Source organism: Pseudophryne corroboree, chromosome 3 (genome assembly GCF_028390025.1).
Source record: "Pseudophryne corroboree isolate aPseCor3 chromosome 3, aPseCor3.hap2, whole genome shotgun sequence".
NCBI lineage: Eukaryota > Metazoa > Chordata > Amphibia > Anura > Myobatrachidae > Pseudophryne > Pseudophryne corroboree.
In genome coordinates, this window is record NC_086446.1 from 428,463,431 (window position 1) to 428,485,846 (window position 22,416).

The following is a 22,416-nucleotide window of genomic DNA, read 5'->3' on the forward strand; positions in this document are numbered from 1 at the left end:
TTGAAGTTCCGGATACCAAGTCCTTCTTGGCCAATCCGGAACCACGAGTATAGTTCTTACTCCTCTCCTTCTTATGATTCTCAGTACCTTTGGTATGAGAGGCAGAGGAGGGAACACATACACTGACTGGTACCCCCACGGTGTTACCAGAGCGTCCACCGCTATTGCCTGAGGGTCCCCTGACCTGGCGCAATATCTGTCTAGTTTTTTGTTTAGACGGGACGCCATTATGTCCACCTTTGGTTTTTCCCAACGGTTTACAATCAGGTGGAAGACTTCTGGGTGAAGTCCCCACTCTCCCGGGTGAAGGTCGTGTCTACTGAGGAAGTCTGCTTCCCAGTTGTCCACTCCCGGAATGAACACTGCTGACAGTGCTATTACATGATTTTCCGCCCAGCGAAGAATCCTTGCAGCTTCTGCCATTGCCCCCCTGCTTCCCGTGCCGCCCTGTCTGTTTACGTGGGCGACTGACGTGATGTTGTCCGATTGGATCAATACCGCCTGACCCTGAAGCAGGGGTTTCGCTTGACTTAGGGCATTGTAAATGGCCCTTAGTTCCAGAATGTTTATATGAAGAGATGTCTCCAGGCTTGACCATAAGCCCTGGAAATTTCTTCCCTGTGTGACTGCTCCCCAGCCTCGCAGGCTGGCATCCGTGGCCACCAGGACCCAGTCCCGAATGCCGAATCTGCGGCCCTCTAGAAGATGAGCACTCTGCAACCACCACAGGAGGGATACCCTTGTCCCCGGTGACAGGGTTATCCGCTGAAGCATCTGAAGATGCGACCCGGACCATTTGTCCAGTAGGTTCCACTGGAAAGTCTTGCGTGGAATCTGCCGAATGGGATTGCTTCGTAGGAAGCCACCATTTTTACCCAGAACCCTTGTGCATTGATGCACTGAGACTTGGTTCGGTTTTAGGAGGTTCCTGACTAGCTCGGATAACTCCCTGGCTTTCTCCTCCGGGAGAAACACCTTCTTTCTGGACTGTGTCCAGGATCATCCCTAGGAACAGAAGACAAGTCGTCGGAACCAGCTGCGATTTTGGAATATTGAGAATCCAATCGTGCTGCCGCAACACTACCTGATATAGTGCTACACCGATCTCCAACTGTTCCCTGGATCTTACCCTTATCAGGGAATCGTCCAAGTAACGGATAACTAAAATTCCTTTCCTTCGAAGGAATATCATCATTACGGTCATTACTTCAGTAAAGACCCGGGGTGCCGTGGACCATCCCTACGGCAGCGTCCGAACTGATAGTGACAGTTCTGTACCATAACCTGAAATACCCTTGGTGAGAAGGGTAAATTTTGACATGAAGGTAAGCATCCTTGATGTCCCGAGACATCATGTAGTCCCCTTCTTCCAGGTTTGCAATCACTGCTCTGAGTGACTCAATTTTGAATTTGAACCTCTGTATGCAAGTGTTCAAAGATTTTAGATTTTAAAATCGGTCTCACTGAGCCGTCTGGCTTCGGTACCACAATAGTGTGGAATAATACCCCGTTCCCTGTTGCAGGAGGGGTACCTTGATTATCACCTGCTGGGAATACAGCTTGTGAATGGTTTCCAAAACTGCCTCCCTGTCAGCGGGAGACGTCGGTAAAACAGACCTTTGGAAACGGCGAGGGGGATACGTCTCGAATTCCAATTTGTACCCCTGAAATATTACCAGAAGGATCCAGGGGTCTACTTGCGAGTGAGCCCACTGCGCACTGAAATTCATTGAGAACGGGACCCCACCGTGCCTGAACTTGTAAAGCCCTAGCGTCATACTGAGGGCTTGGCAGAGGCGGAAAAGAGTTTCTGTTCCTTGGAACTGGCTGATCTCTGCAGCCATTTTCCTCTCCCTCTGTCACGAGCAGAAAAGAGGAACCCTTTTGTCCGCTTGCCAACCAGGCCTGCGCCTGATAATACGGCGTCTTATTTTGAGAGGCGACCTGGGGTACATCCCCTCTTTTAAGGCAATACTTCCAAATGCCGTTTGGAATCCGCATCACCTGACCACTTTACTGGTATAATTGGACAACGCACTTATACTTGATGCCAGTCGGCAAATATTCCGCTGTGCATCATGCATATATAGAAATGCATCTTTTAATTGCTCTATAGGCAATAATATACTGTCCTTATCTAGGATATCATATTTCGAGTCAGGGAATCCGACCACGCCAACCCAGCACTGCACATCCAGGCTGAGGCGATTGCTGGTCGCAGTATAACACCAGTATGTGTGTAAATACATTTTAGGATACCCTCCTGCTTTCTATCAGCAGGATCCTTAAGGGCGGCCATCTCAAGAGAGGGTAGAGCCCTTGTTCTTACAAGCGTGTGAGCGCCTTATCCCCCCTAGGGGGTGTTTCCCAACTCACCCTAACCTCTGGCGGGAAAAGGTATACTGCCAATAACTTTTTAGAAATTATCAATTGTTATCGGGGGGAAACCCACGCATTTTATTTCTCAGATTCAGGAAAACTACAGGAAGTTTTTCCTCACCAACATAATACCCCTTTTTTTTTTTGGTGGTATTCATATTATCAGAAAAGTGTAAACTTTTTTCATTGCCTCAATCATGCAATGTGTGGCCCTATTTGGAAATCACGGTTGTCTCTTCACCGTCGACACAGGAGTCAGTATCCGTGTCGGCGTCTGTATCTGAGGTAACGGGCGCTTTAGAGCCCCTATATGAGACGTCTGGACATGCACAAGCTGAGTAGCCGGCTGTCTCATGTCAACCACTGTCTTTTATACAAAGCTGACACTGTCACGCAATTTCCACAGTACATCCACTCAGGTGTCGACCCCCCAGGGGGTGACAACACTATTACAGACACTCTACTCCGTCTCCTCATCATTTTTCTCCTCATACATGTCGACACAAACGTACCGACACACAGCACACACACAGGGAATGCTCTGATAGAGGACAGGACCCCACTAGCCCTTTGGGGAGACAGAGGGAGAGTTTGCCAGCACACACCAGAGCGCTATATATATACAGGGATAACCTTATATAAGTGTTTTTCCATTTATAGCTGCTGTATTGTTTATACTGCGCCTAATTTGTGCCCCCCTCTCTTTTTTAACCCCTTTCTGTAGTGTAGTGACTGCAGGGGAGAGCCAGGGAGCTTTCCTCCAACTGAGCTGTGAGGGAAAATGGCGCCAGTGTGCTGAGGAGATAGGCTCCGCCCCTTTCTCGGCGTCCTTATCATCCGTTTTTCTGTATGTTTTGGCAGGGGTTAAATGCATCCATATAGCCCAGGAGTTATATGTGATGCATTTATTTTAGCCATAAAAGGTTTTCTAACGATTTATTGCGTCTCAGGGCGCTGCCCCCCCAGCGCCCTGCACCCTCAGTGACCGGAGTGTGAAGTGTGCTGAGAGCAATGGCGCACAGCTGCGGTGCTGTGCGCCTACCTTTATCTGAAGACAGGAAAGTCTTCTGCCGCCGTTTTTCCGGACCTCTTCGCTCTTCTGGCTCTGTAAGGGGGCCGGCGGCGCGGCTCCGGTGACCCATCCAGGCTGAACCTGTGATCGTCCCTCTGGAGCTAATGTCCAGTAGCCTAAGAAGCCCAATCCACTCTGCACGCAGGTGAGTTCGCTTCTTCTCCCCTTAGTCCCTCGATGCAGTGAGCCTGTTGCCAGCAGGTCTCACTGAAAATAATAAACCTAAACTAAAACTTTCACAAAGAGCTCAGGAGAGCCCCTAGTGTGCACCCTTCTCGTCGGGCACAGAAATCTAACTGGGGCTTGGAGGAGGGTCATGGGGGGAGGAGCCAGTGCACACCAGGTGATCCTAAAGCTTTCTTTAGATGTGCCCTGTCTCCTGCGGAGCCGCTATTCCCCATGGTCCTTACGGAGTTCCCAGCATCCACTAGGACGTCAGAGAAATAAGATTTTACTTACCGGTAAATCTATTTCTCGTAGTCCGTAGTGGATGCTGGGCGCCCGTCCCAAGTGCGGACTTCTTCTGCAATACTTGTACATAGTTATTGCTTAAATAAGGGTTATGGTTGCATCAGGGTTATCTGATGCTCTGTTGTTGTTCATACTGTTAACTGGGTAAGTTTATCACGAGTTATACGGTGTGATTGGTGTGGCTGGTATGAGTCTTACCCTGGATTCCAAAATCCTTTCCTTGTACTGTCAGCTCTTCCGGGCACAATTTCCTTAACTGGGGTCTGGGGGAGGGACATAGAGGGAGGAGCCAGTGCACACCAGTATCCTAATTCTTTCTTAAAGTGCCCTGTCTCCTGCGGAGCCCGTCTATTCCCCATGGTCCTTACGGAGTCCCCAGCATCCACTACGGACTACGAGAAATAGATTTACCGGTAAGTAAAATCTTATTGTCTATATATATTTTTTATATATAAAACATACTGTAATATGTAAGCTATGCAGGTTCTGCAATTAATCTATATGGATAAATCATAAATCCTAGCAGTTACTTCAAGTAAGCACTGCAGCACGTCCCTGGAACTGCCAGTCAGATGTCCCATCATGACATGCACTGTATGTGAGGCAGCCTATTATACATTGTACAAGCAGCAGCAGCAGTCACACACAGACAGGTGATGACGCTGTCACTCCAAGTTAGTCCCGCCTCAGGCTGTGACTGGCAGCTGCCTCCGCCAATAGCTCACAGACACATGCGCGTATCTCTCCGCCTTGCTTTGGACGAGACCATACACAGGGGTAACTGCGGCCTTATTTGCCCAGTATACCAGCCGTGCCCAGCTGGCATCTCGGCGCAGCCATCCACATGAGTGACTGAAAGCTGCTGATAGGCCGCGGTTGCACCGGGCGAGGAGCCTGGCTGTGCTGTCACGTCGAGCCATTACCCAGCTGTGCCTTGCCTCCCCCCATCCCACCCTTTCCACCTGCCCGGATGTCGGTGCCGGAAACAGTGTCTGCTCTGTGCGGCCGGTGATGCTGTCAGGGGCGGGAGTGAGCAACATGGCTGCGGGTGAGTGTTCCTGCTCCTTCTAGAGACAGACCGGCAGCGCCAATGCGTCGGTGTGCTGCCAGCAATGCTCGTGGGGGCCTCCTCCCGCACAGGGACACCGCCGGCTGGCAGTGCATTGCTCTGCATTATTTCGGTGTGCTGGTGGTGTGGCCGCAATATGTCCGGGTGTGCTGGCGGTGTGGCCCCGTCGTGTGCAGTAGGGTGCGGGCAAGGGGTTTTCTTATTCTAGCTTACATCTGTTCTCTACTTATTGGTGTTGCACTGTCCTCCATGTCTCCCTTCATAGGACACTATTCAATTCGGTGACAGTTGCTGTTGAATAGCTCCAGGAATTAGCTCCCTGGTCTATGCAATACAGCGCTGTGTGACACTCAATGACAGGATTTCTTCTTGCAACCCTGGAGGGATGCAAGCAGAAATCCAACAAAAGTGCTGCCGCAATTCTGATTTCTGCCCTTAGCGTGGTGGTTTAACAGCGTTGCACCGGTCACTTAAGTTGTTCCTGTTCTCCCTACGAAACACCCTGTTTAGTCCAGGAGAATGGCCATTCCCTGACTTACCACTGCGCTGTGTTGAATAGCGCTGGGAGCTTATTCCTGGCGCTTTTCAACTGTCATTGAGTTGAATCGAGCCCATGGAAGGTGTTCGGTCCTCCCCTCTCAAACCTCTTGGGGCACTATCATGATATTAAATCTCAGGGCTCATACTTAAGCCCCGGACACACTGGGTGACACACTAGACGATATGAACGATAACTGGGTTTTTATTTTATTGTTTTGTTTTTTAAAAGATCTATTCATATCGTCCAGTATGTATGGATGTGTGCACATGCGGGTCGTTCTCGTTCATCCTCCATGATCTATGAAACATGCACTGTAGGTGGGTACACACTAGGCTAGGTGATGCGCTCCATGAGTAACATCACCTAGTGTGTCCACTCTCGGCACGGGCCGCCCGATGGCGGGCATACACTGTGCGATATCGCTAGTGATATCGTACAGTGACGTCAAGCCGTGGCCAGGCTGTACAGGCAGCTTTGGACGATGAGTCCCATTGGACTAGCATAACTAAACTGCTTCAGAACACCATTAAACTTGTAAAGAAACATTAAAATGGGTACCCTCGCGGGCTCACTATGCATGCCACGCTTCGGGCAAGGTGGCTCGCTTTGCTCGGCTCACAGGTTACTATTCCCAGTAGATGTCCATAAGGATAGTAAAAATGCTGGCTCAGGGTACCTGTATTCTGAACTTGAGCCAATAGATTCGCCCCCCCCCCCCCCCCCCAATAACCTCTACAGCACTGTGCAATATAAATGAGTGAATAGTCTCTCACATTTCTTCTCTACAGTTCCACACTCTGCGTACCTCTTGGTGCTAATGCTCCTGGCCAGTGTCAATGCATTGACCCCTAGCCACTATCTCACTCGGGCAGATGTAGAGAGACTTAAAGAAACTCTGGAACACCCTGTGACGGAACTGGAGAATGCATATTATTACATTGTAGGTTTTCAACATCTTGACGCCAGTGTATCGGATGAACAGGTACGTTTTACAGAGCCAGTAACTTGCTACGTGTTATAATTATTAAGTGAATGCTAACATTTTTGACCCTATTTATTGCTTGCAGGAATAATTTGATTTTTCATTCATTTGAAGAACTTTGATTATAAACTTTTTTGGTAAGGGCCACTGCTTTGTCCGGTTTTAGTTTTTAGGAAACACATCCAACTCGGTATGCAGCACTGTGTGAAAATATGTTGCTTGTACACCTTAAAGATACCACTTGTGTTTCGGATGACTCACTAAATTTGTTTGAATTAAAATGAGCATAACATACTTATAAAACTGCATACCACAACAGATTGCTTATTGTAAAGTAAACCATTATATACTTTGCCAAAAACGCAGACATTGTTTTATTTTGTTTTTTTTTCTTTACACGTGGTAAAGATACCATGGTGGTGCATGTTTTTATGACTATATTGTAGATCCATGAGCATTGGTGGATTTAGTATCGCTGAACCAGTAATATCACTACAGCACTGGTTGTGGTGTCTAATCAGGTGGTATGAATTTATTAACTATAACCAACTTATAGGGTTAATGGTTCACATCCCCGCTGACAGGACAATAGCTCCTGAGGTGCTGTTTCACATGCCCCCAGGTGTGCATGCATGCCGACAGCATGCCGCCACCCCTAACAGATGCTGAAGACGCAGTGCAGTGAGTAGAGACACTGGGGTCCCCGGTGGCATAAGGGCACGGTGGGCACCTGGCTGCGGGCTGCTGTGCCCGCTGAGGGCACCCACACTGGCGCTGGATCAAGTTCCTGGGGACCTTAAATGGGGGTCCAGCGCTGACGCCACTGTCGGGAAAGCGCAGCAGAGTTTGTTCTTCCTCAGACAACTAAGGAAGTTCAACATCTCACAGAAGCTTCTGCTACTCTTCTACTCCGCGATATTGTAGTCTGTACTGTGCTTCTCGATACTGGTATGGTACGGCTCCGCCAGCGCGAGGGACAGATGCAATCTCCAAAAGGTGGTCTGAACCGCAGAGAAGATAATGGGGGCCGACCTTCCCTCAGTCCAGGACCTGTACCTGTCCAGAGCTAAAAAGCGGGCAACGAAGGTAGTAAAGGACCAGCTACACCCCGGCCACAGCATGTTTAACTTTCTTCCTTCAGGCAGGCATTACAGGGCTGCCCCTGCCGGGTCCACCAGAAGCCTCAAGTTTCTTTCCCCAAGCGGTACGCCTGCTGAACTCCTGAACATTGACTGACTAGACGTTTGAGGGTCTAGACTAGACATCTTCAACAAGGGCTGTTTATCTACCCGGACTTATGGCGACTTCGTTTAACGGCATGGAGGTTGAGCGGAACATCCTAGCTCACAAGGGCCTTTCCAAAACAGTCATTGCTACCATGGTTCAGGCCAGGAAACCTGTGACGTCAAAACACTATCATATCTGGAGGAGATATGTCTTTTGGTGCGAGGAACGCTCATATCTGCCTGCGGAGTTCCACTTGGGACTTTTCCTCCGTTTCCGGCAAGCTGGTGTGGATAAGGGCTTACGCTTGGGTTCCATTAAGGTCCAGTTTTCTGCCCTCTCAATTTTCTTCTAGAAGAAATTGGCAGTGTTGCCAGAAGTTCAGACCTTCTTACAAGCAGTACTTCACATTCAACCTCCTTTTGTGCCACCCACGGCACCATGGGATTTGAATGTAGTGTTAGAATTTCTACAGTCCTCCTGGTTTGATCCTCTGATGATGGTAGAAGACAAGTACCTCACGTGGAAGACTGTGATGTTTCTGTTAAGCGTGTCTCAGAATTGGGGGCCTTATCGTGTAAAAGTCCCTACTTGGTCTTTTACGAGGACAGAGCGGAGCTTGTGGCTAGGCAACAGTTCCTGCTGAAGGTTGTCTCTGCGTTCCACTTGAATCAACCTATTGTGGTTCTGGCACTTCTGCTCCTCTGGAGGCATTGGATGCTGTGTGAGCCTTGAAGATCTATATCAAGTGAACGGCTCGGATCAGAAAGACGGATTCCTTGTTCGTGCAAAGCAGTCCATTGCTCATTGGCTTAGACTTACTATCCAACAGGCCTATGTGTCGGCAGCCTTACCTGTTCGTAAGTGTCTCTGAAGGCCCACTCTACAAGATCGGTGGGCTCTTCCTGGGCGGCTACCCATGGAGTCTCAGCCTTGCAACTATGCCAGATTGGCGTTGTTGGAAATGCCCAAATCCTATCTGAATTGGCTGCTCATTGAACACTGAGATGTCGGATCATCTCTGTCGAAAAAGGAGCCAACATCAATTGAATATACGTGTTAGTCTATTATGGATGACCCTTCTTTCTACTGGTGTAGAGAGCCACAAGGGATATTGCATCCTACTGTGTAATCTGCTCAAAATGCTGTGTAATAACACAGGGGATCAGTCTGGCAAAAAGCCTCAGCATGGCCTGAATCCCTAAAACATAGATTCTCAAACTTTGTTCATGTTTTCCAGGTCTCCTCACAGAATCACAAGTACAATGATTAGCTACACATGTGGCTCTTTTAAAATGGCAGTGAGTAATACACCTGTGCACCTGCTAGGTGACAAGGAAAATGTGAACTGTTTGTGTTTCTGAGGACCGAGTTTGAGAACCACTGTCATAAAGGAAGCAACAGGAGACTGCTAATTAATTTGATAAGCTTGTATAGCTGTGTGCAACTGAGTCTTTGGGCGGAATTCAATTCAATCGTTATCACGCCCAATCTTCTGTCTAAAGTGATGAGTTTAGGGGATGATGTTCAATTTTTCTTTTTTTATAACGCCCAGAGAGTAAAGCAGCTAAGCCCAACCAAAGTAACAGGCATGACATAAAGTCTCATTTGGGCGCCCAAACGTGTAACTTTTTATTAATTTCAGTTCGCCACCTCAGGGTAGCAAGCTGAAATTCTGGCGTCAACAGCTAATCGCACCTGAAACAATTGAATAGCACCATAGGGCGCTATCTTCTGGCTGCCGGTGACGAAAACAATTGAATTCCACCCTCTGAATCTGTTTACGAAATGCTGCGATGTAGCAGCCACAGCTTTATTCCAATACAAGTTCTGTTGTGCTCCATATACAGACTCCGTCACACACACTATACAAGTGTCGCATATCAAATTAATTAGCACCTGGGCCGATTAGATTGTACTGTGTGTCTTTAGCAATGAGTCTGTCAAAGCTATTCAATTGTTGCTCCGATCAGATGCCCAGCGCTAGTTAAGGTGTCTGTCAGCTCTTCTCTGGGTTTAGCCGCACAAAGCGGCTAAACTAGTCTAAAAAGCCTAACGTGAGTGTTCAAAGTCCGAGTTTTGGCGCTTTGGACGCCCAAACTATGGACTTTTTAACACATTTTTTTTTTTTCTCACACCTCTGAGGGAGGAGCAGTAAAAATGTGACTGCCGAGGCTACTGGGCATCTACTGAAGCAACAATTGAATAGCACCTATAGACGACCATTCCTTTAGGTGGCGTGTGCCGCAATTGAAACAGCCCCTAGCAGTCTCCTGGTGAGTCCTAGCAGCATTGCGTTGCGACTAGGACTCCTTTTCAGCAAACAAGGACAAGACTCTAGTAGAGTTACGTGGACCGGTCAGCTCCCTGGCTCCAGACATCTCACGCTGCGTGGCCTATTGAGGTTAGATGTATGTGGACATATCTATAGGTATAAGGTAACATTGAATTTTGCTTGCTGTACAGTGTATGTTGCAAACTATGGGGGGAATTCATTTGTGGGCGAAGTTCTCGTGCCCACGAGTTAGTGCAGCAACAGCCACTTTCTACAACACCTCAGACTTGCACAATTGTGTTTGCAGCACTATAGGGCTGCGTGCAAGATTGTGCGAATATGGGGTGAGGTGTCAAGATGCTGTGCTGTTCCTCCGCATTTCAATGACTCTGTAACAGTAACTCCTATCCTTTGCCTGCAATTTGTTTATAATTGATAAATTCACCTGGCAGTTTGTGCAGTATTGTGACATTGATTTTGTTTATTTCATTCTTTGGTGCAAGCATTGCATGCTCTCATAGCTATTTGTGATATTTGAAGTGTTAACGTATGTTTGGCTAAATACTTAATTGCCGTTGTTGTGTGGTTTTCGTGCATCTCATACTGGATATTTGAAATGCAGCATGTTTAAAGTCTTGCCATGGTTAGAATCTGAGAGCTGCAGGTCTTGCAGCATTAGCAAATTTGTGTTGCTGCTGGAGACTCCATTGGTGAGATGTAATAGGGTTCGAGTTTTTAAAAAGTGCGACTTTGGTGCTCAGCTCGCATTGGCAAGACTTGCATTCCAATAAAACTCGGGCAATATAATACGGAACTTGCACTGAAAAATTACAGAAAAACCTGAAAGAATAAACAGACCAGCTTTTGGCTGACTAGTTTGATAGAAGCATGGCCAGATCAACGGGATCCGTGCACGCTTCTGTCAGGATGAGTTAAGAAATGAGTTTAAAAAAAAAAAAAGACAACTGGCATCGGGCTTTTAATTCAGTCTTGGTTACAAAAATATGGAGGGTCCCCCGTATTTTTGAAGCCCTCTCAGGGCTCCACTAGTCAGGGAGGTAATGCCTTAACCGGGGGCCACGTTTATAATCTAGTTCAAACCTAGGCAAAAAACGAATCCTGGCCAAACTACACCACCATGTCAAATTTGTTGGAGCTAGGTACAAAACTCTGGCCATGCATAAAGGACAGACAGACATGCACACTTTCTTGCGTATTATTTAGGTGTTTGTAAACATGTATCATAGGAATATTTGTTACTGAGCTGAGAAATATACATGGAATGACTGCAGTGATTAAACTGGCCAAATAAGTTGCTCTTTCATGCTGCTGGTGTTCTAATGAAGATGATATGTCTAATAGCTGATACATTTAAACCCCTTTTACACCAAAATCCTGGTATCTTGAACACTTGTCCAACCCAGGTCAAGCCCGGCTTCAGACCCCATTTCCACTGCACTTTTGATGACATCATCTGCTAGTAGTCCCGAAGCTCCAATCACTGTGTAAATGGCTTTACCCAGGCCACATAACCCGGCTAGGGCCAGTACCCACTGCCGCGTAACCCGGGTCCTTCCTGTGGTCAACCATGCTTGATTGCTGGGTCACTTGTCTTCATAATTCGTGTTTTTGTGAGAATGTTAACTTTTCCAAACATGGTGATAATGGAAATGCTCTCTGTATTGAAACAGGTGGTGAATGGGCAGATTGTATGGACCAGTGATTTTTATTTGTGGCAGTGTTGGTTTTTGTGGTGTTTTGTTTTTTTTCTTTCTTTTTTTTCTTCTATTATGAAGAAATAGCGCAAAGGCCTTAAGTGTTGGTGTGCATTAACTGAAACCTAAAATTAAATTTCCATCTCTCACTATCAAGTAGCTACCAAAAAAGAATTTTGACCAAAACTTTTTATATAAATTAGTTGTTTTTTTTGTTGTGTGGTGTTTTTTTTTTTTTTAACTATGAATCCCTTGCTTTCATAACAGTGTAAGGCCTCCATTATAGTCAGTCCCATCCATATTTGTACAGTCAGCATAAGTTAGGGACTAAGCTGCATCTTACAAGCACAATTTAATCTATATGGAGTTGTTTCACTATGCCAGCACAAGGCATTATTAATACACATCAGAAATATAATATCTGCTTTATGTTTGCATTTATTAATAAATTCAGTTTATTATATATTGGATCAATTATTGTATTTGTAAGATCTTCTGATGTTAATCAAAATGAAAAAGTTAAAATATATACAGTTGTGCTCATAAGTTTACATACCCCTATCAGAATTTGTGATTTTCTGGCTATTTGTCAGAGAATATGAATGATAACTCACAAACTTTTCTTTCACTCATGGTGATCAAAAGTTTACATACCCTGGAGATTTTGGCCTGATAACATGCACACAAGTTGACAAAAACGGGTTTGAATGGCTACTAAAGGTAACCATCCTCACCTGTGATCTGTTTGCTTGTAATCATTGTGTGTGTGTATAAAAGGTCAGTGAGTTTCTGGACTCCTGAAAGACCTTTGCATCTTTCATCAAGTGCTGCACTGACACACTGGATGATATAAGCCTAAAAAATAAACGGTAATGATATTTATATGGTTTTTTTTTTAGGCTGACATCGCACCATGTGTACCCGGCTTTAATTAACCAGAGTGATATTCAAACACTATTTAGCAACGAATACAGAGCCAAAATCTTTCGGGAACTCTTCAAAGATTTTATAGTTTCTTATGTTTACCTATAGTCCAGTAATGAGGAACCTTGGCACTCCAGCTATTGTTGAACTACACATCCCAGCATGCCCAGCTACAGTTTCGCTATTTGGCCATGCTAAAACTGTAGCAGTGCATACTGGGATGTGTAGTTCAACAACAGCTGGAGTGCCAAGGTTCCTCATCACTGAGTCCTATACTGATCTACTACATGCTTACGTTTGTGCTCCTTTTATAAGCTACTTTGTTTACAGCGGATTTTTAGTGTAAAGTGATATTTATATATGTACTGATTTTACTCACCATTGTGTACTTTTGTGACTATTAATACTGGACACCACATTTATGTTTGGTTTATTAACAGGCTGTTGTTAACATTTGCTCCTCTCTTACTGTTCATAGGTAGCCTGTGATTTCATCCGCTCCAATGTAGATACAAGTAGTGTGGATTCTCTGTTCTATGCTGCTCAGTCCAGCCAAGCCCTGTCCAAGTGTGAGGTAGGGTAACTAGATATAATTGTCCCACTGATTAACATACACAGGTTTGCCGATTAACCTTACTGTTCTAATATGGCTGTTATTACAGGTTCCTATCTCCAATGAAACTAAAGAGCTTCTGCTTGGTGCAATTAGCGAGGATTCCTCAGTCAACCAGATATACCATGCAGTGGGGGCACTCAGTGGCTTTGGCCTCCCCCTGGCCTCACAGGAAGTAGTAGGTGCCCTCACCACCAGACTCAGCAAGGAGGAGAATGTCCTAGCGTAAGTTATTCTCTAGAACCTTTTTCAACAGTATTTCTCGGTGTTTTCCCATGCATATGATAAACAGAACAAGAATTGCAAATAACTATTCACATCCATGTTTTTGATTACATTCTTATTCCTTACATGATGGGATCTACAATGTTTTATAATACAGTTTCAAATAATCCTGGGTATATAGGTGGCTGGTCATAATGAGTTTTGCAGTGGTTTTGTACCCGCTGCACCTGTGTAGTTGCTTTGAACACTACATGCAATTCTTCACATAATTAGTTGTGTACAGCCATGCTGTAAAATGGCCTAATCTACTTTTGACAAATGCCATGTTCTGTGGCATCCTCATAAATATGATGCGAGTATTTCTTCATGTTGTCAGCTTGTAAGACTTAAATATGTAAGCTAATTGTTGAATGCTAAGTAACAATACTTGCATAGTTGTTAGCGACCTTTACCGGTCGGCCATGTTTCAGGGCTGACTGAAGATATCGCTAGTGACCCAGTGCAGTGTAAATGAAGTGCGGAACAAGATGGAGTTTCGTTCTTTTTGTGTGTACGACCAATTTCCGCTGGTACAGGCCAAAGGGAATTTTGCTTGACCCTCGGGACGATTGGCTGTTGCTTTAGTGTGTAGCCGGCTTTAGCCATGCAGCTTCCTTCAAAGTCGCGGAGAGGTTAGTGAGTTTGAGAGCTGTTCTACATAACTGGGCTGTTAAGTAGGACTGCCTGCATGGGCTTAAAAAGATGTGTTCAAAGCACCATTCTGTTAATGTTTTATTATGCATGACATGGTATTTTCAGTGTTTTAATCCAGCATTCTTTTAATGCGATGCCATAATAATTCCCTAAAAGACAAGGAATGCTAGGGTGCAATAAAGGATGGCAGGTGGTTTTACCAGTAACTTGTCCCCAGTGGCTTCGGTAAGGACATTGGGGCAGAAGTATTAGCCTGGAGGAGTGATAAAGCAGTGATAAATAGGAGTGATAAATGCAAGTTGATAACGCACCATCCAGTCATTACGGATTTGAAAAATTACCGTTATGAGCTGTTTTGCTGGTGCATTATCATCTTGCACTTAACACTGCTTTATCACTTCTTTTTCCCTTCTCCAGGCTATATACATCTGCCCCATTGTTCTGCTTAAGGGGGGTACTCACGGAGCGATATTCTAAGCAATCTGACTAGATTGCTTAGAATATCAGCATGATCGCTCCGTGTGTAGCCCCCTCAGCGATAGCGATGCGCGGCCCCGCACATCGCTATCGCTGCTGCTAGATTGGCCTGCATGCAGGCCAATCTAACGGGTCGCTCACTTCACCCGCTGGATGAAATGAGCGGCCCCCCCCTCTCCCCCCACACGCTCAGCACAGATCGCGCTGTGCTGAGCGGCAGGAGAGATGTGTGCTGAGCGGTTCGCTCAGCACACATCTCTCCTGCATCGGCCCGTGGGTACTGGGCTTTACTGTCACAGCTCTCCACCCCAATCACATGTCAGTGCGCTGACACTAATATGATTTACTATCCCACTAATGCCTACTGCTACTGTCGCAGTATACTATGTGGTAATGTCATCTCCAGATGATGCGTCACGTGAATTAGTAATAGAATTGAGGCACTTAACACTTTAGTTTGCTTTTTTAGGATATAATGTATATAATCTCCATATAAATGAAAAACTAACGATGTGTTTAATCCTGCGTAAGAATGCATTTGCTAGATACCTTTTTTTAAATACACATTGTAGAGTGATAAAGTCCCTTGTGACAAGAGAGAACTGTCTTACCCAGAAGTGATTCACTTTCAGGACAAATCTGTCATCGTATGTAGGCAAACTAATGGTTCTGAACTTCTCTGGTCCCACAGGAAACCCTGTGCATTTATCATGGAAATGAGGCTGTCATCTGTGTAACGGGTACATTTTCTGTTTAGGTGGGATCCTTCCCACATAGATACATGTTGTCCTTCTACTCAGCAATTGTTATGTTACGTTGAGTATCTCATATACATGAGAATGTGATTACTGAAGCAGAGGGAATGAGTAATTGACACTGATGCTTTGTCTCCCATACCCATGTACCTTGTAACCTCTTGTTTGCCAGATGATTGAATGCAGCAGTCTCACAACTTTGTATCTCTTGTTGCAGAACCATTGAAGCCCTGTTAACTGCTTCAATGCTGTCCCAGCAAGCTGACCTGCGTGGGATTGTGGAAGAGATAGAGGTAGATACCTTTTCCTGTTTGTCAAAACCTTTTATTATAGTCTCTTCTGATCCATTAAAACAAAATGTCTATCCAGCAAAAGGAAGGTGACCCCTCGTAACCTTACTACCCACATCCATGACCTGTGGCAAAGATTTTTTGTTTTCAGTGGATCTGCTGTGTTTATGTTGCGCTCATGCATTTTGGGCATTGTGCCCTGCATTAGATATGCACACAATCACAATCCAGAGGGCACTCCACAGTAAAAGTGAAGCTTGTCCTTGCTCAGATACACATAAGCAAGGTATGGATGATGCAAAAGCAGCACGGCACTGCAGCATTGAAAATTGAAGTAATAAATTGCTCCTTATCTAATGCTGCCATGCTGTGTGATGCTGCCTTTGCATCATCTATAATATCTATATATATATATATATCTATATATCTATATATCTATCTATCTATATCGGTCTCTAAAGAGGAAAAGGGGAGTTTTCTCTGCTGTCAGTCCAGACATTATCATTGCAAGTAAAGGAACTGATGAGCACAATATACTGACAGGTAGGGGCGGAATTAGGGGTGAGGGCGCCCCTAGGCACAACAGTAATGGGCGCCCCCACCTGCCTAATTGTATTATTTTTATTGAATGGTTATAAACCCTTATTTGATAGCCAATTTAATAGAATAATTAAAAAAAAAACCCCACTGACTTTTTTTAAATTTTTAATCATGTATACATAGTTACTAAGTAGGACAGCTTACAGGGGCAGTATGTGCATGTTCTACCCATTTATGCTCCAGTCAAGATGGCATATGGTACAGAACAGTGGAAATATTTTGTAGTTACTGGCACTTTTTGAGCTGACAGTCCAGACAGGTGCCGTCCCTAATGGGAAATCTGCTAATGCTGCCAGGCCAAGTACTGTAAATACTGCACCATTTATACTCGGATGTAAGAATAACTAGTTACAGCTTCTGTTGCCAGTAAACACAGCATTTTCCATGTCCTCCTGTGTCTCTGAATTGAAAACTTTTTTAAATGACGTGTTTTTCTCAAATTAGTAATTAAGTCCGTGTTATTATTGCTAAAGAGAATGTGAACATTGGTGCGGATCTACAGTATGTGCTGAAACACTTGTGTCCCTGAAGGGAAAAGACAAAGCTAAATTGTTTCTCTTATGACATTTTTTTTTTTACTTTACTGCCAGGATTTGGTTGCTCGTCTGGATGACCTGGGCGGTCAGTATCTACAATTCGAGGAAGGTCTAGAAGCCACGGCTTTGTTTGTGGCAGCTACGTACAGATTGTCAGACCATGTTGGTGTGGAGCCTGCACTAAAAGAGGTAGGAAGCGCAAAAATTGTCTTGTTCTAAAGAAGTAGACTATTTTGTTTTCTCTTAAGGTGAATACACACTGTGAGATTTTGCCTATCTTCCATTTTAACTTTGCGATTTCCCTTGAACTCCCCGGAGCCCTGAACCAACGATACTATCTTTACTTGAGATTTTGACTAAGTGCCAGTTTTCACTATACTATGTACTAGATAGTACACAATATAGTCAAGATTGACTTGCCTGCACAGTCTATCTTTTCTTGCGATGCTGAACCCACGGGACTGCGCATCGGTATTGCAAGCTGTCTACACATGGTGCGATTTGCACTAACTTTCCGTACGATTTTGATATAGTCAAAATCGTAAGGTTACATCGCACCGTGTATGCACCTTAAGTGTTAATTTTTTTAAATGCACCTTAAGTGTTATTTTCAGGCAGGACTGGATGGCACCAGCCTGCCTGCTTCATGGGATTTAGGGGGGGTTGGGGGAACGGCCCAACCTCTTGAAGGGTTAATGGTCCCGTTCCCCGCTGACAGGACACTGAGCTCCTGAGGGAACTATTCGCAAGCCCCACCACGGCGAGCATACATTTCCGCAGCACGCCGCCACCCCTAACAGAGCCAGAAGATAGAGTGGTGAGTACTAAGCCGGCGTCCCGGTTAGCGGGTCGCCGACTACTATGGCGGCATGAGGGTGCGGAGGCGCACGGCTTCTACAGGGGGCGGCTGGGTCTCCAGACTCAGTAAACAGTGCAGACGCACGGCCTCTGAGGGAGCGAACTGAGTCTCAGTACACTATATGTGTACACAGTACCCAGACTGGCATCACAGACTTAAAAGGGGGCAGACTCCATTTTAGGCACAAAATTACCTCAGCCAGTATAAAAAAAGTGTGCGAAAACCGCGCGCCATTGAAGGGGCGGGGGCTTCACTATGAGTGGACCCAGCAGCTCACCAACACTATTTCTCTTACGTCCTAGAGGATGCTGGGGACTCCAAAAGGCCATGGGGTATAGACGGGATCCGCAGGAGACATGGGCACACTATAAGACTTTTACTGGGTGTGAAGTCTCTCCTCCCTCTATGCACCTCCTCCAGACCTCAGTTAGTTAGATTCTGTGCCCAGGAGAGACTGGGGAGCTCTACTGAGTTTCTCTGGAAAGACTTTGTTAGATTTATTATTTTCAGGGAGACCTGCTGGCTACAGGCTCCCTGCTTCGTGGGACTGAGGGGAGAGAAGTCAGACCTACTTCTGAGTTAAGGGCTCTGCTTCTTAGGCTGCTGGACACCATTAGCTCCAGAGGGTTCGATCACTTGGTGCGCCTAGCTGCTTGTTCCCGGAGCCGCGCCGTCACCCCCCTCACAGAAGACAGAAGCCAGGTGAGTATTAGAAGAACAGAAGACTTCAGTGACGGCAGAAGACTTCAGTAACGGAGGTACAGCGCAGCGGTCGCGCTGCGCTCCATGCTCCCACACACACACACCAACGGCACTCACAGGGCGCTGGGGGGAGCGCCCTAGGCAGCAGGTTACTGGAGCCTTTTTTCACTGGCAAAAACGCATATTAGGGGTGCCTGGGCACTATATATGAAACCCCCGCCAGTATAATATTTTAAATTTGAGCGGGACCACAGCGCCCCGGGAGGGGGCGTGGCTTAGCCGCACAGCTTACCAGCGCCATTTTCTCTACTTCACAGTGCATGCAGAGACGCTGGCCCGGACCTCCACTCCACAGGGAGCAAAACGGGGTGGGGGTGGGGGGGCACAGGCAATTGGTGCTATATATAAACAGCGCAGACATCATATATTATTTTTTAGTAGTATATGGGTGCTGGGGTGTGAGCTGGAATACTCCCTCTGTGTTCTCTCTACAGGCTTTCCCTGTGGGTCTGTCCCCTTTGGCGAGTGTGTGTGTGTGTGCGCGCAGGATTGTCATTACCAATTTCAGACGTTGCCGTTTGGGCTTTCCACGGCCCCGAGGGTCTTCACCAAAGTGATGGCGGAAATGATGGTACTCCTACGCAAGCAGGGTGTCACAATTATCCCGTACTTGGACGGACTCCTGATAAAGGCGAGATCAAAAGAGCAGTTGCTAAGAAATGTGGAACTCTCCCTGACGGTTCTGCAACATCATGGTTGGATTCTAAATTTGCCAAAGTCTCAGTTGATCCCGACAACTCTTCCCTTCTTGGGCATGATCCTAGACACGGAATTACAGAGAGTGTTTTCTTCCGGCGGAAAAAGCTCTGGAAATCCAGACCATGGTCAAGGAGATTCTGAAACCGGCAAGAGTGTCGATTCATCAATACACTCGAGTGCTAGGGAAGATGGATGCGGCTTACGAAGCCATTCCGTTTGGCAGGTTTCATGCCCGGGTGTTTCAGTGAGACCTGCTGAACAAATGGTCCGGGTCTCACCTGCACATGTACCGGAAAATAAGTCCATCTTCCAGGACCAGAATTTCTCTCCTGTGGTGGCTGCAAGGTTCTCACCTTCTAGAGGGACGCAGGTTCGGAATCCAGGATTGGGTCCTGCTGACCACAGATGCAAGTCTCCGAGGCTGGGGTGCAGTCACACAAGGAAGAAGCTTCCAGGGAAAATGGTCAAGCCAGGAATCTTGTCTCCACATAAATGTTCTGGAGTTGAGAGCCATTTACAACTGCCTTCTGCAGGTTTACCTGTCCTGATTCAGTCGGACAACAGAACAGTGGTGGCGTACGTAAACCGCCAGGGCGGAACAAAGAGCAGGGCGGCAATGGCGGAGGCCACAAGAGTTCTTCGCTGGGTGGAACAGCACGTGAGCGCTCTGTCAGCAGTCTTCCTTCCGGGCATGGACAACTGGGAAGCAGACTTCCTCAGCAGACACGATCTCCATCCAGGAGAGTGGGGTCTTCATCAAGAGGTATTTGCAGAAGTGACAAGGTGTTGGGGAATTCCTCAAATAGACATGATGGCGTCTCGGCTCAACAAGAAGCTTCCGAGGTATTATTCCAGGTCGCGGGACCCCCAAGCCAGTGCAGTGGACTCCCTGGTAACTCCGTGGGTGTATGTGTTCCCTCCACTTCCTCTCATTCCAAGAGTGTTGAGGATCATAAGACGAACAAGGGTTCAGGCAATACTCGTCGTTCCAGATTGGCCACGGAGGGCCTGGTATCCGAATCTTCAGGAATTGCTCATAGAAGATCCTTGGCCGCTTCCTCTCAGAGAGGACCTGTTACTGCAGGGGCCATGCGTATTTCCGGACTTACCGCAGCTGCGTTTGACGGCGTGGAGGTTGTACGCCAAATCCTAGCTCGTAAAGGTATTCCCGGGGAAGTCATCACTACTCTCCTTAAGGCTAGAAAGGAGGTCACGGCGAAGCATTATCAACGTATTTGGAGAAAATCTGTCGTGGTGTGAAGCCAAAACAGCTCCTGCGGAGGAGTTTCACTTGGGTCGTTTCCTCCATTTTTTGCAGGCAGGCGTGGATGCAGGCCTGAAATTGGGTTCCATCAAAGTGCAGATTTCGGCTTTATCTATTTTCTTTCAAAATGAATTGGTCGCCCTTCCTGAAGTTCAGACTTTCGTGAAGGGAGTGCTGCATATCCATCCTCCGTTTGTGGCACCGTGGGATCTTGAAGTGGTGTTACAATTTCTTATGTCTCACTGGTTTGAACCTTTGCGAAAGGTTGAGTTAAAGTTTCTCACTTGGAAAGTGGTCATGCTTTTGGCCTTGGCGTCTGCCAGACGAGTGTCAGAATTGGCGGCTTTGTCTCACGAGAGCCCATATTTGATTTTTCATGTGGATAGAGCGGAATTGAGGACTCGTCAACAATTTCTGCCGAAGGTGGTTTCTTCGATTCACATAAACCAACCTATTGTGGTACCTGTGGCTACGGATGTTGTGGCGGTGCCAAAATCTCTTGATCTCATAAGAGCTTTAAAAATTTATATCGCCAGAACGGCTCTTGTTAGGAAAACGGAGGCTCTGTTTGTCCTGTATGCTTCCAACAATATTGGAAATCCTGCTTCCAAGCAGACTATTGCACGCTGGATTTGTAATACGATTCAGCACGCTCATTCTTCGGCTGGGTTGCCGTTGCCGAAGGCAGTAAAGGCCCATTCTACCAGGAAGGTGGGCTCATCTTGGGCGGCTGCCCGAGGGGTCTCGGCATTTCAGCTTTGCCGAGCAACTACGTGGTCGGGTTCAAACACTTTTGCTAAGTTCTACAAGTTTGATACCCTGGCTGAGGAGGACCTCATGTTTGCTCAATCGGTGCTGCAGAGTCGTCCGCACTCTCCCGCCCGGTCTGGAGCTTTGGTATAGACCCCATGGTCCTTTTGGAGTCCCCAGCATCCTCTAGGACGTAAGAGAAAATAGGATTTTAATACCTAGCGGTAAATCCTTTTCTCCTAGTCCGTAGAGGATTCTGGGCGCCCATCCCAGTGCGTACTGTTACTTGCAGTTGTATTGTTGGTTGTTGTTTTCGGTTACACAACGGTTGTGTATCGGTTATGTTCAGCTTGTTGCTGTTTTTTCGTTTATACTGTTATCTGGTATTCCTGCTAATCCAGTTGTACGGTGTGTTTATGGTGTGAGCTGGTATGTATCTCACCCTTAGTTTAACATAAATCCTTTTCCTCGACATGTCCGTCTCCCCTGGGCACAGTTCCTATAACTTAGGTCTGGAGGAAGGGCATAGAGGGAGGAGCCAGTTCACACCCATTCAAAGTCTTATAGTGTGCCCATGTCTCCTGCGGATCCCGTCTATACCCCATGGTCCTTTTGGAGTACCCAGCATCCTCTTCGGACTAGGAGAAAAGGATTTACCAGTAGGTATTAAAATCCTATTTCTCTATCGTCCTAGTGGATGCTGGGGTTCCTGAAAGGACCATGGGGAATAGCGGCTCCGCAGGAGACAGGGCACAAAAAGTAAAGCTTTCCGATCAGGTGGTGTGCACTGGCTCCTCCCCCTATGACCCTCCTCCAAGCCTCAGTTAGATTTTTGTGCCCGGCCGAGAAGGGTGCAATCTAGGTGGCTCTCCTAAAGAGCTGCTTAGAGAAAGTTTAGCTTAGGTTTTTTATTTTACAGTGATTCCTGCTGGCAACAGGATCACTGCAACGAGGGACTTAGGGGAGAAGAAGTGAACTCACCTGCGTGCAGGATGGATTGGCTTCTTGGCTACTGGACATCAGCTCCAGAGGGACGATCACAGGTACAGCCTGGATGGTCACCGGAGCCTCGCCGCCGGCCCCCTTGCAGATGCTGAAACATGAAGAGGTCCAGAATCGGCGGCAGAAGACTCCTCAGTCTTCTAAAGGTAGCGCACAGCACTGCAGCTGTGCGCCATTTTCCTCTCAGCACACTTCACACGGCAGTCACTGAGGGTGCAGGGCGCTGGGAGGGGAGCGCC

The 22,416-nt window shown here is 46.6% G+C and overlaps 1 protein-coding gene across 2 annotated transcripts in view; it reads left to right on the forward strand.

The window, feature by feature from the left end:
* Positions 1-4,758: 4,758 nt before the first annotated feature.
* RPN2 (ribophorin II) overlaps positions 4,759-22,416 on the forward strand; it is a 74,852-nt gene continuing 57,194 nt past the window's right edge. The window contains exons 1-6 of one of the 2 annotated variants that reach the window (XM_063960344.1): positions 4,759-4,970; positions 6,321-6,514; positions 13,131-13,226; positions 13,315-13,490; positions 15,633-15,708; positions 16,896-17,030. In XM_063960344.1, coding sequence (XP_063816414.1) covers positions 4,934-4,970; positions 6,321-6,514; positions 13,131-13,226; positions 13,315-13,490; positions 15,633-15,708; positions 16,896-17,030 — 714 coding nt within the window. In that variant the 5' untranslated portion in view covers positions 4,759-4,933. The remainder of the gene's footprint in view (positions 4,971-6,320; positions 6,515-13,130; positions 13,227-13,314; positions 13,491-15,632; positions 15,709-16,895; positions 17,031-22,416) is intronic. The other variant, XM_063960345.1, reaches the window with a different exon arrangement.